This window comes from Sparus aurata, chromosome 10 (assembly GCF_900880675.1).
Source record: "Sparus aurata chromosome 10, fSpaAur1.1, whole genome shotgun sequence".
In the NCBI taxonomy this organism is placed as follows: domain Eukaryota; kingdom Metazoa; phylum Chordata; class Actinopteri; order Spariformes; family Sparidae; genus Sparus; species Sparus aurata.
The window spans coordinates 7,401,345-7,418,590 of record NC_044196.1 but is presented as its reverse complement, the minus strand read 5'-3'; the positions used below and the strand labels follow the sequence as shown (position 1 = coordinate 7,418,590).

The window sequence follows — 17,246 nt, the reverse complement described above, 5'->3', positions numbered from 1 at the left end:
CATTTCCTTGACACCTCGTTGATGTTCTTGTTTTCTTTCCAAGAGTCGACATGTGAAACGGACTGCAAACTGACATTAAATTTAATTCAGTCTAAAAAAAACAAAACTGTTGCTATAATGACCCAAATGACGAACGGAGACAGATGATTGAGAATGAGGACCAGGGCGATCCAGCTGATGGCAACGAACCGACAGCTGACAGCTGAAGCAGGAACATCCGCCGTTCCACTGAGAATTGAAGTCAAACAGCTCAGATGTCTGAAGAAAAGAGAAGGAGTTGTAGGTGCTCCACAGATGAAGTCTGGGCTCATTTTATCCAAAGATTTTGTTTGCTCTCAGGTTTATCTTGCTATTAGCTTAGCTTAGTTAGTCACACTTTTACGTTTTATACATTTATGAATGTTGCCTCCGCACGACTCTCCATGCAAAAGTAAACTGACCTGTGCATACGGACATTTTGGCTACAAAGAAAATTGCTGAAGTGGCCAAATGAAGCCAGATTGTAGAAATTAAATCTGAGAGGCGTCATCAAACCTAACATACTATAATGACGCCTCAGAGACATTTAACTTCACAGCACATATTTGTAATAGCTTTATTTTATAACAAACATTCAAACCAGCAATGTAATCTGTAATATTCAACAAGCACCTTTTAATAGAAGAGAATGTATATATATCTATATGTGTGATTTATTAAGGGTAAATTGTGTGTAAGTGTGTGTGTGTGTGTAAACTGTTTTATAAATGTGATGATTATTATTTTTTTCACCTTTGTGCACACGCACACTTTCAGTCTGGATCCTACCCCATGTTTTATGATGCAGCTTTTTTTATAATTAGTGTGTTCTCTCAGGTCTGATGATTTTAGTTCAAAGCCGAGCTGACGTGATTAAAAACTCACTACAGAGTCCACTGACCGGGTGTAACACAGTGTACACATTACCATCACACACAAGCCTTCCTAACAAGAATTAGTGACGACATTGTTCAACAGAAGTAATTGGTATGAAAATGGAAACTTCATGTGTCCATTAAGCATAATAAGCATTTCAGATTCAGACTTTGCCAAAGCAGAAACCAAAACTGTGAAGTGTTTCAGTGTTGATACATAAACTCAAATACTCAAACGTCATGACACATAATCTGAGTTCACATTTGAGTTTTCCAACAGCTGAAACATTAACATGAGCACTGAAGCTCAAAAAGCAGGAAACAAACTTTATTTTAAGAAATATGTGTGTACGTGCCATTGTTCTAGAAACAAAAGTATTGATTATAATGTGCCTTAACATATGAATCCATCCATTGTTCCTGTCATGTGTTTATTCATTCAGGGATTATAAACTGAATGTAGACTGGTGCTAAATATGTGATACTCACCAGGTTCTATTGGAGTTTATGTTCTGCACTGAAAACTGTTTAATAAACCTTTTGGTTTTTTACTGCAGGTGTGAATTTATAAAAAATGTTGAACGTGTATGAATTTAGTTATGAAAAAATACAAAAAAATGTTGTACGTGAATTACTTTTGAAAATATTTTTACTTGAGTGTTTTTTTTTATATTAAATAAATAATATATTCAGCTGCACTTTCCTCAGAGTTTTCTTTTGAAGATTATTATTACTATAGTTATCTGCAACTTTGAGACCAAACATCAACACACTGACTGCATTTCCTGCATCAAGTAATTTGCTGGAGGTATCACTACATTTCATGTTGGCATGTTATCAAAACCAGCTGCACTGTTGTATCTTAAAAAGTTTCTAAGTAGAGTTTCAAAATGCAAAAAGAAGAAATGGGAGTGACACACAAGAAAATTTGAGTAAGCAATTTGTTGAAAAAAACAATTAAACTGAAATAGGTTGTTCATCAGCTGATCAAAAGTTTAAGACCACAGCCTTTAAAAGCCAAAAAGTGCAAAAATGTGGATTCAATGTCATTTTCTGTCAGGCATTCACACTGTCATGACCTTCTGATGGCAAAAGCCAAAAAGCTTTCTCTCGTTGAACGTGGTCGGATTGTTGAGCTGCATAAGCAAGGCCTCTCTCATCGCGCCATCGCTGCTAAGGTTGGACACAGTAAAACAGTCATTTTGAATTTCTTAAAAGATCCTGAGGGTTATGGAACAAAAAAGTCAAGTGGTAGACCCAAAAAAATGTCCCCGGCGCTGAGCCGGAGGATCCGACTGGCTGTCCTGATAATAAAAGAAATGACACCTAAGCCAAGATAATAGAACTGTAATACTACTGTACCTTTTAATAATCAAAAAGTACCTCCTGTATTCTATTTAGCAGCACGGATGAGAGCTGGTGGTCAAAGCACCAAGTTCAACACAACATTTCTTTAATAAGTTCTTTATTGTTTGCAGCAAGAGTCTCACATCAGATCACATGGATGGTGACTGAAGAGAGGCCGTCTCTCCTCGTCCTCTATAACGGCACAAACCAACACACACAATTACAGCAGTCACAAGAAATAACACTCCACCATCTCCACATCCACATTAAGTTAAACATCAACTTAACATCCCATAGTTTATGTGTCATACCTCAACTACTGTCTGAACACATGTACACAGAGGAGACTGCACAAACACCCTTCAGGATGAACTCCTTAACGTTGAGGTATCCTTATACCATAAATGTTCTGCAACCATACAACTGTCACTGGACAGAAACCATACAGGAGGCCCACAGACACAAGTTTTCACCATACACATATCTATTATTGTTAAGTTTCATATGCAAGAATAACATATCAAAATAATAAAAAGGGACTTTAGAGAATTTCCCTCATAATACACATCAACCTAACAGAAACATTTTATTGCTGTAGCTGAATTACAGGTTTAAGTTCTAAAGAGTCATTTAGTCACTCAGTGTTTATTTTCACATTCGATCTGGAGGAGGCAGAGAGCTTCACCCTAAAGTAAGCTAACCAGTCCCAAATCTGTTTACGTTCGGCAGGGTCTGTTGGTATGGAAAGACAAATAAATGTGGAAATTCCCCGTATGACATGTTTCACGGAGCAGAACAACCAGTCAAACAACAACATTTGTTTTTTTTCCATCTCGTTGCAGGACACTGACATGTAAAGATGAAGTTTCTGCACTGTTGAAAAATAACTTTTTCCTTTCGTAATGAGGAAGTGTTGTGTGACAGGTGTGGTCACACAGGGCTGGTTAATCTCCACATTACATCAATCCCTTATCGTTTGTAAAGTGTCATATCTTTTATTATATTCCACACACTGATTTGATTGAGCGTGATGAAGGAGACAGTAGGATTCATGGTGTTGCTGCTCACTCAAGCTGCCATGGCCTCAACAGGTATGAAACTTTTTCTTTTTTTTTTTTACTGTAGAATCAGTTGAAACATTTTTGAGTATGTCTTTTTTAAACATCCATTCAAACTAGGCAAGGCAAGTTTATTTTTATAGCACAATTTAGACACAAGGCAACTCAATGTGCTTTACAGGGGCAAATTACATTAACTTTTAAAATATACTTTTGACTGACATAGTTATAACAGTATGTTTAGAAGCTATATATATACATATATGTATGTATATGTATATATGTATACATCTAATTAATTTTGTATTATAGATATATGCTAATATGTTTTATATGCTTTATAAACCATTTAATTTTAAACATTTCATTGTAATGCTGCAACTGATGTTGGTTATCAAATCCTTTGTAGTTTATCTATAAAGACAATATTTAGAAAATAGATGTTTATAAACCTTTAACCAGCTGCTTAACAAATGGTAGATAAAACATGGCATTGTTTGTTAACTAAAGTTTAATTAACTATAAAGTTACGATTTGTTAATGATGGTTATTATTATGATCATTATTATTATTATTATCATTATTATTATTATTATTAAAGTGTTACCAACCACTGTTGGTCCCTCTGAGATCGAGAGATCAAGGGAGACCCTGGTGAAGATGCTACTTTAGGCAAATAAATATATTAGAAATATGCCAAAAACCAGTTTGAAGCAGAACTACCATCGGCCCCAGTAACTTGAGATATATTCACGTGATCTTGCAAATCCAGCGACATTGGGAAGACGCAATTTATCAAGAATTTTCAGGTGTTGTCATAACACTTCATTTATTTTTTACAGTGCTGGAGCGTGGAGGCAACAGTACAGAGCAGGTCCCTGATTCCAGTAAGTAAATATCTAGCTGACTCAGCCAGAAGGCCTCCACACAGAACCATCATCTGAATCAAACTCTGACCGAAGTCCATCAAGAAAAGCCTTCAGTATCGCTCTTTGCTCTTCTATCAATGAAATAAACTCCAGTTCTGATAGAACTGATGTTAAAGTATGGTCCAACCGCTTTGTGTTTTGCTACATAGACTGACCTGGCAAGATGGATTCAAATTCACTTGATCTCGCAAATCCAGCCAAGTTGAGACAAATGTATAGCGGCAGGACTAAATCCTACAGCCATGCTGTGTTTTACAGACACTTGACAAATGCTTCTGCAATCGAATCTACACCCACACATGCATGTGTTATCAAACTGGTGAGGCAGCATCCGTGTAGGTATGATTGCAGGGACTTTCACGCTTTTCATGCAAAACCATGACATACAGTGTCATAACATTCATTTATGAAACATAAACAAACGTATTTATACATGTGTTTGAGTCACAGTCATATCCAAGCCTTTCCCCAACAAAACAAGATGGCTGAATGTATGACAGAGTCCTGCATGGGTTCGGGTACCCGCGGGTACCAGACAGGAGACCCGCATAATTTGGATAAAACGGGTGAAAAATAATGGCGATGGCCATTTTCAAGGTGTCACGTGCAAAAAAAAAATCATTATTAGTGACACATTAGTGACAAATATGCCTCCGTTTCAAAATGATAAGTAATTATATTTCATATATTTCCCTCTCAGAACTCAGAAGTCCCACTCCCCATGCTAGCTTACTTTCATTTTTAAAAATTGCCAGTAGGAATCTAATGTCGGCTCGGGTGCGGAATGTAATTTGTGCTACTGCTGGAAAACCGGTTGGGAGTTGTTTTTAAGTATGGCGGGTACGGGCGGGTGTGGGTTTGCAAAATAAGACCCGTGCAGGACTCTGATGTATGCATTGACACCTGCAGTCAACACAAATCCTGACGTCTTTCTTTTTCTCTTTCAGGTAATATCAACACTGGCATCATCGCTGGGATTTCCTTCGGGATTGTCCTCGTGGTGGTCGCCTTGATCGTCATCACTTGTGTTGTCTGTGTGGTACGCCATGGGAGGGCACGTGGAATCAGTATGTTTTGAATACCTCCTCTCAATTTTTCCACATTGTTAATTCACATTTAAAAGTTTTTATTATGTGTTGTGTTCCTCAATAGACGGACACAGAGTCTCTAGAATGATTTAACATACTGTGGTGTCATGTTGTGAGATGTAAACATTAACAGTGAGCTTGTTAGTAAATCAGGGAGGGATTGTTACTACAGTTAACAGTTATGTTAAGTTATGGTACTATTCAGCCAGGTTTTAACACTCTGTTGAGGTGTTACCAGGCAAGTATAGTCAGCTAAACTCAGCCATACGTCAGACGGTAGAGGAAACACTCAGCAGTCATTTCAAAATATAATGATACATGTTTTACTGTTCTGTTGTTTCAGGGAAGGCAGCCTCGTGTCTGTGTGATTGCCTGGAAGATATTTTGGACCACGAAAGCGAAAGTTAGATGAGAAGATTGATATCTGCCTTTCTGTTAAACATAAAGCTATAGCCAGCCGCCAGTTAGCTTAGCTTAGCTTAGCTTAGCATAAAGACTGGACACAGGTGGAAACAGCCAGCCTAGCTTTAGCAACAAAATCTTCTTTCCACTGTCCCTGAAGTCTTGTTGTCACAGTGAGATAAAAACCAGAGACATCAGGAAGTCACTGCACCTGGCCGAGAAATAGTTCCTGCACATGACCGAACAAAAAAACCACGACATTTGTTTTGGTACCTTGGTTTTATTAAGATTAGACTAATGATACGTAACATGTTAATTAGTGAGCTACGGCAGCCATGCTAGGTGGATACTCTTACCCTGCTTCCACCTGTTCCCAGTCTTTATGCTAAGGTAAGCTACCTGGCTGTAGCTTCACATTAACCGTACAATGTGATCTAATTTCTTTAAGATTTGTGTAGTTTGTGTATTTTTTAGTTTGGTTTGGTAAGCGTAGAGTTCACATGATTATGTTTATTGTTTAAAGCTGTATTCAGATCTGGAGCCCATCACTACAGGGCAGCCACTTCTTGTTAGTCATCTGGGTTTTCCCCAAAGCCTGGATGTAAAACACTTTTATCAAAATAGATGAATTGAATCAAATAAACTTTCACATTTCCTTGATACCTCATTGATGTTCTTGTTTTCTTTCCAAGAGGCGACATGTGAAACCTTTATCAGACTGCAGACTGACATAAATTTAATTCAGTCTGAAAAAAATCTGTTGCCATCCTTTAACTCACCGTTTCTTCTCTCACCACATAATGATGTTAAATCAGTTTAACCACAAATAACGATCAAGGTGACAGGTTCTTATCTTTTTCCAGCAACATACCACTGTTTCCCATTTCCACAGCACTGCCTTCTAGTAAGACAGCCGGATTTATCAGGAGTCAGAGACGCTCTGTTCTCAGTGGGTTTAACATTTGATTTTGATTTCTTATATCTTACACCACAGAGAGCAGCTTCACTCAGCAAACATACCACAATATTTTCCAATCCCACTGCGAATGTTGTTCTGTTTTTGGGTTTGAAAGTGGCACAATGTCCTGCATTTGTTTCCACTTCTAAGAAATAACTCACTGCAGACAATCTCACCACAACCGACCCACACAGGCCACTGCAGTCAATCACTGACAGTGAGAGTTGTTATCTTTGTAATTTGAGGTATATTACAGAGACAATAATAAAAAACTAGAGGAAATATCGCAGCTGTTATTGTGGCACAATGATGTTATTATCCAGTGAAAGGTCAAGTCAGGGTCGTGTAAGGTTTCTGGTAGATTTTAAATGTCAAATGGAAAAAGCTGGACTAGAAGTTCACACCTGACATGTGTCTGCATGACATAAACAGCTAAACCACAAACACAGCTCTGAACACAGTCCTCTGCCCCCCCACTTCCTTTTAACCTTGTCAATGTTTAACAAGAGAATGATGCACTTCATCACAATGTGCTCACACTGATTTGGTGCTCTAATGTAATTGAGGCTCTGTACAAAGTGGTGGGTTCATTTTCTTTATCAGCAACAGTGTTGGGCACTAAAAGGTCAACAGTCAGAGGTCCTGCCTCCTCAACCCACATCACCACAATACATGTTGACACTATATGTTTCTGTAGCACACGTTCATGGCTGAGGTCACACTTAAAACACACAGTTTTGTCGCCACATCCATGGCTGAATATACTCCCAAATTCTGGTGAAATATTTCTGGTTTCTGACGCCACAAATACGTCTCGAAACGCACCAGTGTCTTGTGAAAAATATCCTGTTTTTGTCACCAGAAACAAGGTTCTGGTTAAAAATATTAGTAATTTCGCCAGAAACACGGCTAAAAATGTCCCGGCATCGCGTAAAAAACACCCAGTCTGCTTAAAAACATCCAGTGGTGTCACACTTGCAAATAACAGAACACAGTCTCGACCTGTGGTCACCGGCTTTCTCATCCGAAACTCATTATTCAGCGCTTTATAAGCTATTTCACCTGACTTCCTAAAGCCTTTCTGGTTTTCCATTTCTGACGGGCTGATGGCCGATTCTCTTTGCTCCGACTCTTCTCGTACCTGGAAGTAACTTAGAGGAGGCGTGGGGAGGAAGATGGAAAGTGAAGGGGAGGGTGAGGAAGCAACAACACAAAATGTTTTACATACATTTTCTTTATTCATACTGAAATGTGAACCTGATTGTATTTCTTTAAGCTTCTTCTTGAAGGATCCAGTTTGTCCAAGACACCACGAGAGCTTTTAATCTCGTCACCGCCGCTACAGTCTCTGCTGCCATCAAATACTGCAGCCAATTCAAGTGAACAGTGGTGGTAATAACTTATCTCCAGGACGTCCAGTGGTGCTGGGTCAGGTGATGCAGACTTTGTCGGACTACACGGCTATTTCCATGATGACATCATTGCTGCCACGTCTCTCTGCGACCGTCCGAGCTGCTGTGAGCAGAAAGAGTTCAGTGGAAAGTTTCTATGTTTAATTGTACTCCGGATAAGACGCCTGTAAGAGCAGCCTGTTGACCTGTTTTAGAGCATAGTTTGATTAAAAAACAGAAAAAAAGTGACCTGTGTTTATGTTGCAATGCTGGAGTTTTCATCCAAACCACAAACCTCAACCTAAATCTGTCATAGCTTATTTAGGTTAAGACAGAAAAGCAGAATGAGTCACTCTTTAGTTTGTTACGCAGATGACACCTGAGTGTTTTAGCTAACTGTGTCTCCTAACGTAACTGATCTGATTATCAAACGCTTTAAAGATGTAAGAAAGTTAACACAGGGAACCAGAGAGAAAACACCTCAGCCATACTGTTTTGTTTTTAAAGCTTAATCTGATGAACAAACACGCAGCGTGAGAGTTCCTACCTCTCTTCCTGTCTCTGTATATGAGTCCCAGTAAGACGGTGGACAGCAGGTAAGGAGTTCCCACCACCAGGTGACAAATCAGTCTGGAATTCGAACTGGAAGCTTCAGACGAAGGTGGAGGTGGACGAGAAGCTGTGAAAAGACACAAACTCTCGTAAACATCGTGTTGAACGAGCACCATCAGTGTGAACATGAGCGTTTATCTCACCTCCGACAGCCAGCCAGTTGCTGAGGGACTCTTCACCTTCATGGATGCTGCACTTGTAGAGTCCTTCGTCAGATTTTGAAGCACTGTGAATGATCATCTCTCCTGTGGAGTTGATGCTGACGGCGAGGCCATCTTTGAAGAAATCAAACCTGAGGCCGGAGGAGTTCGTCTCGGCTCTACAGCGCAGAGTCACAGTAGCTCCCTCCAACACAGGGAGGCCAGGGCTCTCCAGGAGCACAAGGCGATCTGGAGAAGACGAAGAAACTCATTTTAAAATGTTTGAACATTTCTGCAGACTAGGAAGGCAACAAATGTGTATGTTTTGTATCATATCAACACTGATATATGTGACAAATCACATTCAGAGACCCTTGTTCAAGACATGAACGGCAAACCACTGGATATATTTTAACATTACTTTTGTGTTTATGAAACCAAATATTCTGAGAATACATCAGGACACTTTGATGTTTGTATCGGGGACATTTTCAGCTGTGGCACTAAATTCAGGATACATCTGACGAGACCTCTGGACACTTTCAAACTAAATGTTTTTGACGTGACGTTGAGACATTGAAATAAATACAAATGAACACTGAACATGAAGATACGTAAAGATTCAGCACATCCGTGGTTTGCAGAAAAGTACATTGCCAAAATGTATTCCTGTTGCATTTTGTGCCTCCGCTAAAGTCTCACTTTGTCAGACAAACACTCTGATGAAAATCTGATCTATTAAGGGCAGCTTTAAGTTTAATCAGCACTTGCTTCATGTGTTGTGCGCAGTACCAGTGATGGTGATGTTGACGGCATTGCTGGTCTTCCCGTCTGCAGACTCACACCAGTACACCCCGCTGTCGGTTGGGTAGATGTTGCCGACCGTGCAGCTGGAGCTGGAGCTGGAGGACAAGGACCCCCAGCTGGAGGAGCAGGTTCTGACACCACCCTCGGGCGTTTTCCTCCTCACAGTCCAGCCGGTGGTGTTCCAGTGATCCTGGCAGGTCAAAATGATGTTGTCGTACCTGTAGAACTGAGACTTGTCGGGGTTCATCTGGAGACAAACTGCAAGGAAGTGGAGGGAGGAGGGGAAGTACGAAGACAGAACGCAGCAAAAACCAACGTGACAAATAAAAGGTCAAAAGGCAGATGAACATAAGGTGGCAGAAAGAAATAAACAACATGTAAAGAGAGTCAAATAAGAAAGGAAAAAATAAATGATGAAACAAAGAGGAAAAAACAGCACGAGAGGCGAGAATTCAGAAAGAATGAAGAGACGAAAACAAACAATACATCAAAAACAGGAAATAAGCAAAGGAAGCAGTGATTTTTAATTCAGACACTAAAAATATCTGTCAGCAGCACGGCAGCAGATTTTCTTTAGAAAGTGAAGAAATGTCAGAGTTTGTACTCACACAGCGTCAAGCAGAACGGTGTTAACTCCATCCTGACACACCACAAACTAACACCGACAGTCAGATCTGCACTTCCTCTCTGAGAAACTCCACCCTCCACCTCCACCCCAACACCAACACCAACACAAGCACCAACACCAACACCAGCCCTGTGCTGCATGTAGAGACACAATCTGAACGTCTCTGACAAAACATAGGGACACAAAAACTGAATATAATCATAGAGACATCAGAGCATCTTGACCAGCTGTGTTTTATAATGCAACAAAAGGGACCAGACAATAAGCACAATGTTGTCTCAGGGTAAAAATTAAAATAAACCCTCGCAAAAACAACTTGCAACACAAATTAATGTAAAGTTTCAACATACACATTAATGCAGCTGTAACATTAATCCAAAGACATCAGATATGATGGTTAAACACTGTCAGGGAACAGTTTACTTTTAATAATTAAGCTACAATATGAACTTTTACTTGATTCAGGATTGAATGAAAAAGAAATGCAGTGTTATAATCAAATCACTAGGGGGAGATCTTGATCTGTTTCAGGTCTAAGACCAGTAATAATAATAATAATAATAATAAAAATAATAATGATAAACTTTAAAAGAAAATTCTGAGAAAAGTACAGTTCAATATATTTTATTAATAATTATAAAGAAAATCATACATGTGATTTTTTTGTATCCATTCATAATTCAGTTATTTCACATTCAACATCTTTTTTTATGTACAGCTACAGCAGTAAAAACAAAAGCTTAACAAAAACAACGTAACAAAACTCAATAGGACCTGGTGAGTGTCACATATGTAACAGTCTACACTCTGGTTACAATCCCTGAATGAACGTACATATATGTAACAATGTATGGATTCACATGTTAAGGCACATTATAATCAATACTTTTGGTTTTAGAATGATGTTCAGAAAATGGAGATTTGTGTGTAAATGATGATGCAGTTTGTCAGTGTGTGTAGAATCACTGTCACATGTGAACTCAGATTATGAGTCATGATGTTGGAGTATTTGATTTCATGTATCAACACTGAAACACTTCACAGTGTTGGTTTCTGCTCTGTAAAGTCTGAATCTGCAGTGTGAAGCTGAGTGTTGGGAGAAGAACTCACCATCTTGTTCAACTAATGGACACATGTAGTTTCTATTTTAACACTGATGATTCTAACTCTTGGTCAAACTGGCCTAACATGGAAACTGTAACGCTCCCACTCAGCTTATATAAAGTGTCACTGGAGGTTCCTCCAGCTCGGAGGTCTATTTAGCACTTAAACCCAATAAGATCAGGCTTTTGTGTACAATGGGAATGTGTACTCTCTGTAACAGCTGGTCAGTGGAACTTCACAGTAGACCAGAGTTTTTAATCACATCAGCTCGGCTTTGACCTGAAAACATCAGACCTGAGTGAACACGCTAATCATAAAAAAAGCTGCATTATAAAACAGGATGCATACACAAAGTGTGCGTGTGCACAAAAGGTAAGAAAATAATCATCCATTTATAAGTAAGGGATAATGCCCGACGAGGTGTCCATAAACAGGAGTTAATGGACGACGCGGTTGCCCCCGCGAAGTTCATTATCCCACTTATACCATGGTCACTTGCCAAAGAAAAGAAATTCGGACCATTAATTTACATTTTCATGCGTCTTACAATCAAAATATAAAGTTTTTCACAAGCCATAACTTAGTTTCCCTGGTAACGCCTGAGGGTTTGACTAATACCTGGAACAATCATTACTCTCCCGTAAGGTTCTTATGCAACGGAGACGTTGTTCACTCCTCCAGTAAATAGGACGGATCATAGATACGACTTGGCAACGGGAGATATTCTAGTCCGCTCAGCGATGAGCCAGCAAGCTAACGCTATGCTAGCAAGATTCAAAGTCAATAACATTGCATACGGTTGACAAACAGTAAATATAATTTGACAGTATGCTAGCTAACACGATTAGCTAGCTAACCAGTCATGTCATTGTCCCCAAATCAATATCAAGATTTTCACGAACAAATGATCGGTAATGTGTAATGTTACTGTGGCCGCAGCCTGAAGCAGAGAGCTGAACAGTGAACGGGATGTGAGATTAATCACCTATCAGTAAGTTTAGAGGGTAAGTGAACTTTCTGCAGCTTGTGTGTTACAGTCGCCACCCTGTGGTGTTCAGAGGATAAGACACTGAAGGACTGACGGACTGAACTCAGTGCTGGAAATATAACATTCAGATTTGATATGCCAGCTAGCACATTAATGTACAGCGGTAAACAGTCAATTGACTGGAACTACTTAGTAGGTGTCCATATTTCAGGGGTTAATGGACACATGCCTACACACAATATACCCTTTATAAATCACATATAGATATACATTCTCTCTTTTAAAGGTGCTTATTGAATAGTCCAGATAACATGCTGCGTTTAATGTTTGTTATAAAGTGGATCTATAAACACGAGTCCTGAAGTGAAGTTAAATGTCTCTGAGGCGTCATTATAGTATGTTAGATATGATGACGCCTCACACATTTAATTTCTACAATCTGGTTTCATTTGGCCACTTCAGCAATTTTCTCTGTTGCCAAAATGTCCATATACAGGGTCAGTTCACTTTTACATGGAGAGTCGGGCAGACTGTGACTATCACTGGTGTTTAATATTCAGAGGCAGCAGCAGCACTTGAAGTCTGATTAACTACATTAAGCTAATAGCGAGAACAACTGCTGTAGACAAAATCTTTGGATGAAATGATACTAGACGTCATCTCTGGATAACTAGAAATGCATTCTCTTTTCTTCAGACAGCTGAGCTTTTGTATATTTTTCACTGGAGTGTTTTACTTCAATTCTTGGTGGAACAATGGATGTTACTGTTCATTTGTCATCAGCTGGATCGTCCTGGTCCTCATTTTCAATCATCTGTGTCTGTTCTTCATTTGGGTTTTGGTTCGCTGCTTAGTTCTCTGTGAGAGAACAAGGTGAGAGCAGTTTTACATGCAGGTAATGAATCCCTACAATTTCAAAGCAAAGTGTTTTTTAATAAATCACATCAGCTTTCTTAAAAAAGGTCATATATCTTCTTGTTCTGATCCTTGGGTTAGAGAGCAATGTGTCTCAGTTCTTTATATTTTGACAGTGTGTTAAATTTTAATGCGGTGATAAGCGGTTGTTAAGCAGCCTTCGTTCTCACTCCTGTCAGTGAAACACCGGGGTGATGTCGCTTCAAATGTGTGGCCATGCTTGATGTGTTTCCACTGTTTTCTGGCTTTCTTGTGCCACAGTGCCGACACACCGTCACAGTTTTATCCACCAACCTCTTTCCTTCATCATTATATTTGACAGGGAAGCCAAAATGCTCCCATTTAAATGACGCGGGGCGTTCAGGCTCCTCCGTTCCTCCGCTCGCCATGACCACGCTGCGCTTAACAAGTGTGTGGATTGAATATGCGCGCAACTTTTTTTTTACATAAATCAATCTGTGGATCACGTGTGTGCCGAACCGAAGATATCGATCCGAACGCATCACGGATCAACGATAATCCATTGCACCTACTTGTTAGTTCTTCTGCTAACATGGAGGAGTTGTGTTTATGAGCTATATCACATTCAGCCACCAGGAGGCGATCATGATGTGCTGGATTCACTTTGATGAGCTGTCAGTCGTCCATCTTGATAAACTGTAAGTCATCAGTCTGCAGTTCTGTCTGATGGTTCTTCTTCATTTGTACTGAAGAATCAGCACTATAACTTTTTTGTGCCTTTTATTGTTTTGACTTAGTAACTGTAATTTTCTGCTCTGGTGAGACAACAACAATCTGTTGGATTCTATTAAACTTTGTGCAGCAGAATCACATTTTCTACCCCAGTTATCATCTGGTGATATTAAAGCTCCTACATGACCTCAGATTTTAGGTTACCTTCATCTTGAGGTGGTAGATCCTTGAGCGGAACGTCCTCATCGTTTTGAGAATTGTTGGAATTTCTTTGTGAGCAGCCTGTAAAAAAAATAGAGAGAAAACTTTGTAAATAGATAGATTGGTGGGTTGTTGGGCTTCATTCCTGACCAGACTGTGTTTAAAAAAAAAAAAAAAAAGGAGAGAAACTTTGTAAGTATTCAAACAGCATTCAGCACATTTATCACCATATCAAGAACAATTTAATGAGCTCAGTTTGGTCGCCAAGTTAGTTCTTTCTCATTTTCTACCCCAGTTATCATCTGATGATATTAAAGCTCCTACATGACCTCAGATTTTAGGTTACCTCATCTTGAGGTGGTAGATCCTTGAGCGGAACGTCCTCATCGTTTTGAGAATTGTTGGAATTTCTTGTGAGCAGCCTGTAAAAAAAATAGAGAGAAAACTTTGTAAATAGATAGATTGGTGGGTTGTTGGGCTTCATTCCTGACCAGACTGTGGTTAAAAAAAAAAAAAAAAAAAGGAGAGAAACTTTGTAAGTATTCAAACAGCATTCAGCACATTTATCACCATATCAAGAACAATTTAATGAGCTCAGTTTGGTCGCCAAGTTAGTTCTTTCTCATTTTCTACCCCAGTTATCATCTGGTGATATTAAAGCTCCTACATGACCTCAGATTTTAGGTTACCTTCATCTTGAGGTGGTAGATCCTTGAGCGGAACGTCCTCATCGTTTTGAGAATTGTTGGAATTTCTTTGTGAGCAGCCTGTAAAAAAAATAGAGAGAAAACTTTGTAAATAGATAGATTGGTGGGTTGTTGGGCTTCATTCCTGACCAGACTGTGTTTAAAAAAAAAAAAAAAAAAAGGAGAGAAACTTTGTAAGTATTCAAACAGCATTCAGCACATTTATCACCATATCAAGAACAATTTAATGAGCTCAGTTTGGTCGCCAAGTTAGTTCTTTCTCATTTTCTACCCCAGTTATCATCTGGTGATATTAAAGCTCCTACATGACCTCAGATTTTAGGTTACCTTCATCTTGAGGTGGTAGATCCTTGAGCGGAACGTCCTCATCGTTTTGAGAATTGTTGGAATTTCTTTGTGAGCAGCCTGTAAAAAAAATAGAGAGAAAACTTTGTAAATAGATAGATTGGTGGGTTGTTGGGCTTCATTCCTGACCAGACTGTGTTTAAAAAAAAAAAAAAAAAAGGAGAGAAACTTTGTAAGTATTCAAACAGCATTCAGCACATTTATCACCATATCAAGAACAATTTAATGAGCTCAGTTTGGTCGCCAAGTTAGTTCTTTCTCATTTTCTACCCCAGTTATCATCTGGTGATATTAAAGCTCCTACATGACCTCAGATTTTAGGTTACCTTCATCTTGAGGTGGTAGATCCTTGAGCGGAACGTCCTCATCGTTTTGAGAATTGTTGGAATTTCTTTGTGAGCAGCCTGTAAAAAAAATAGAGAGAAAACTTTGTAAATAGATAGATTGGTGGGTTGTTGGGCTTCATTCCTGACCAGACTGTGTTTAAAAAAAAAAAAAAAAAAGGAGAGAAACTTTGTAAGTATTCAAACAGCATTCAGCACATTTATCACAATATCAAGAACAATTTAATGAGCTCAGTTTGGTCGCCAAGTTAGTTCTTTCTCGTTTTCTACCCCAGTTATCATCTGGTGATATTAAAGCTCCTACATGACCTCAGATTTTAGGTTACCTTCATCTTGAGGTGGTAGATCCTTGAGCGGAACGTCCTCATCGTTTTGAGAATTGTTGGAATTTCTTTGTGAGCAGCCTGTAAAAAAAATAGAGAGAAAACTTTGTAAATAGATAGATTGGTGGGTTGTTGGGCTTCATTCCTGACCAGACTGTGTTTAAAAAAAAAAAAAAAAGGAGAGAAACTTTGTAAGTATTCAAACAGCATTCAGCACATTTATCACCATATCAAGAACAATTTAATGAGCTCAGTTTGGTCGCCAAGTTAGTTCTTTATCATTTTCTACCCCAGTTATCATCTGGTGATATTAAAGCTCCTACATGACCTCAGATTTTAGGTTACCTTCATCTTGAGGTGGTAGATCCTTGAGCGGAACGTCCTCATCGTTTTGAGAATTGTTGGAATTTCTTTGTGAGCAGCCTGTAAAAAAAATAGAGAGAAAACTTTGTAAATAGATAGATTGGTGGGTTGTTGGGCTTCATTCCTGACCAGACTGTGTTTAAAAAAAAAAAAAAAAAAAAGGAGAGAAACTTTGTAAGTATTCAAACAGCATTCAGCACATTTATCACCATATCAAGAACAATTTAATGAGCTCAGTTTGGTCGCCAAGTTAGTTCTTTCTCGTTTTCTACCCCAGTTATCATCTGGTGATATTAAAGCTCCTACATGACCTCAGATTTTAGGTTACCTTCATCTTGAGGTGGTAGATCCTTGAGCGGAACGTCCTCATCGTTTTGAGAATTGTTGGAATTTCTTTGTGAGCAGCCTGTAAAAAAAATAGAGAGAAAACTTTGTAAATAGATAGATTGGTGGGTTGTTGGGCTTCATTCCTGACCAGACTGTGTTTAAAAAAAAAAAAAAAAAAAGGAGAGAAACTTTGTAAGTATTCAACAGCATTCAGCACATTTATCACCATATCAAGAACAATTTAATGAGCTCAGTTTGGTCGCCAAGTTAGTTCTTTCTCATTTTCTACCCCAGTTATCATCTGGTGATATTAAAGCTCCTACATGACCTCAGATTTTAGGTTACCTTCATCTTGAGGTGGTAGATCCTTGAGGCGGAACGTCCTCATCGTTTTGAGAATTGTTGGAATTTCTTTGTGTGCAGCCTGTAAAAAAAATAGAGAGAAAACTTTGTAAATAGATAGATTGGTGGGTTGTTGGGCTTCATTCCTGACCAGACTGTGTTTAAAAAAAAAAAAAAAAAAAAGGAGAGAAACTTTGTAAGTATTCAAACAGCATTCAGCACATTTATCACCATATCAAGAACAATTTAATGAGCTCAGTTTGGTCGCCAAGTTAGTTCTTTCTCATTTTCTACCCCAGTTATCATCTGGTGATATTAAAGCTCCTACATGACCTCAGATT

General features: G+C 38.9%; 1 protein-coding gene across 3 annotated transcripts; it reads right to left on the bottom strand.

Moving 5' to 3' along the window:
• Positions 1 to 7,893: 7,893 nt before the first annotated feature.
• Positions 7,894 to 10,327, bottom strand: LOC115589837 (Fc receptor-like protein 5). 3 transcript variants are annotated; one of them, XM_030431018.1, is made up of 5 exons: positions 10,234 to 10,325; positions 9,611 to 9,883; positions 8,822 to 9,067; positions 8,614 to 8,745; positions 7,894 to 8,187 (listed from the first exon to the last, which is right to left on the bottom strand). In XM_030431018.1, exons 1-5 carry the CDS (start codon positions 10,262 to 10,264, stop codon positions 8,129 to 8,131), a joined length of 741 nt encoding a protein of 246 aa, XP_030286878.1. In that variant the 5' UTR covers positions 10,265 to 10,325; the 3' UTR covers positions 7,894 to 8,128. The 3 variants fall into 3 exon arrangements, with proteins under 3 accessions (XP_030286878.1, XP_030286876.1, XP_030286875.1); XM_030431016.1 differs by having other exon boundaries at positions 7,894 to 8,190; positions 10,234 to 10,322; XM_030431015.1 differs by having other exon boundaries at positions 8,131 to 8,272; positions 10,234 to 10,327.
• Between the last annotated feature and the right edge of the window lie 6,919 nt (positions 10,328 to 17,246).

What these genes read in the sequence shown, in the direction of transcription:
- LOC115589837 (XM_030431015.1), bottom strand. Translation starts at nt 10,264, where the DNA reads ATGGAGTTAACACCGTTCTGCTTGACGCTGT. An exon ending in CGTCAACATCACCATCACTG is followed by an intron (nt 9,068 to 9,610) that starts GTACTGCGCACA and finishes CGTCTTCTCCAG; the next exon opens with ATCGCCTTGTGCTCCTGGAG. An exon ending in ATACAGAGACAGGAAGAGAG is followed by an intron (nt 8,273 to 8,613) that starts GTAGGAACTCTC and finishes GCTCTAAAACAG; the next exon opens with GTCAACAGGCTGCTCTTACA.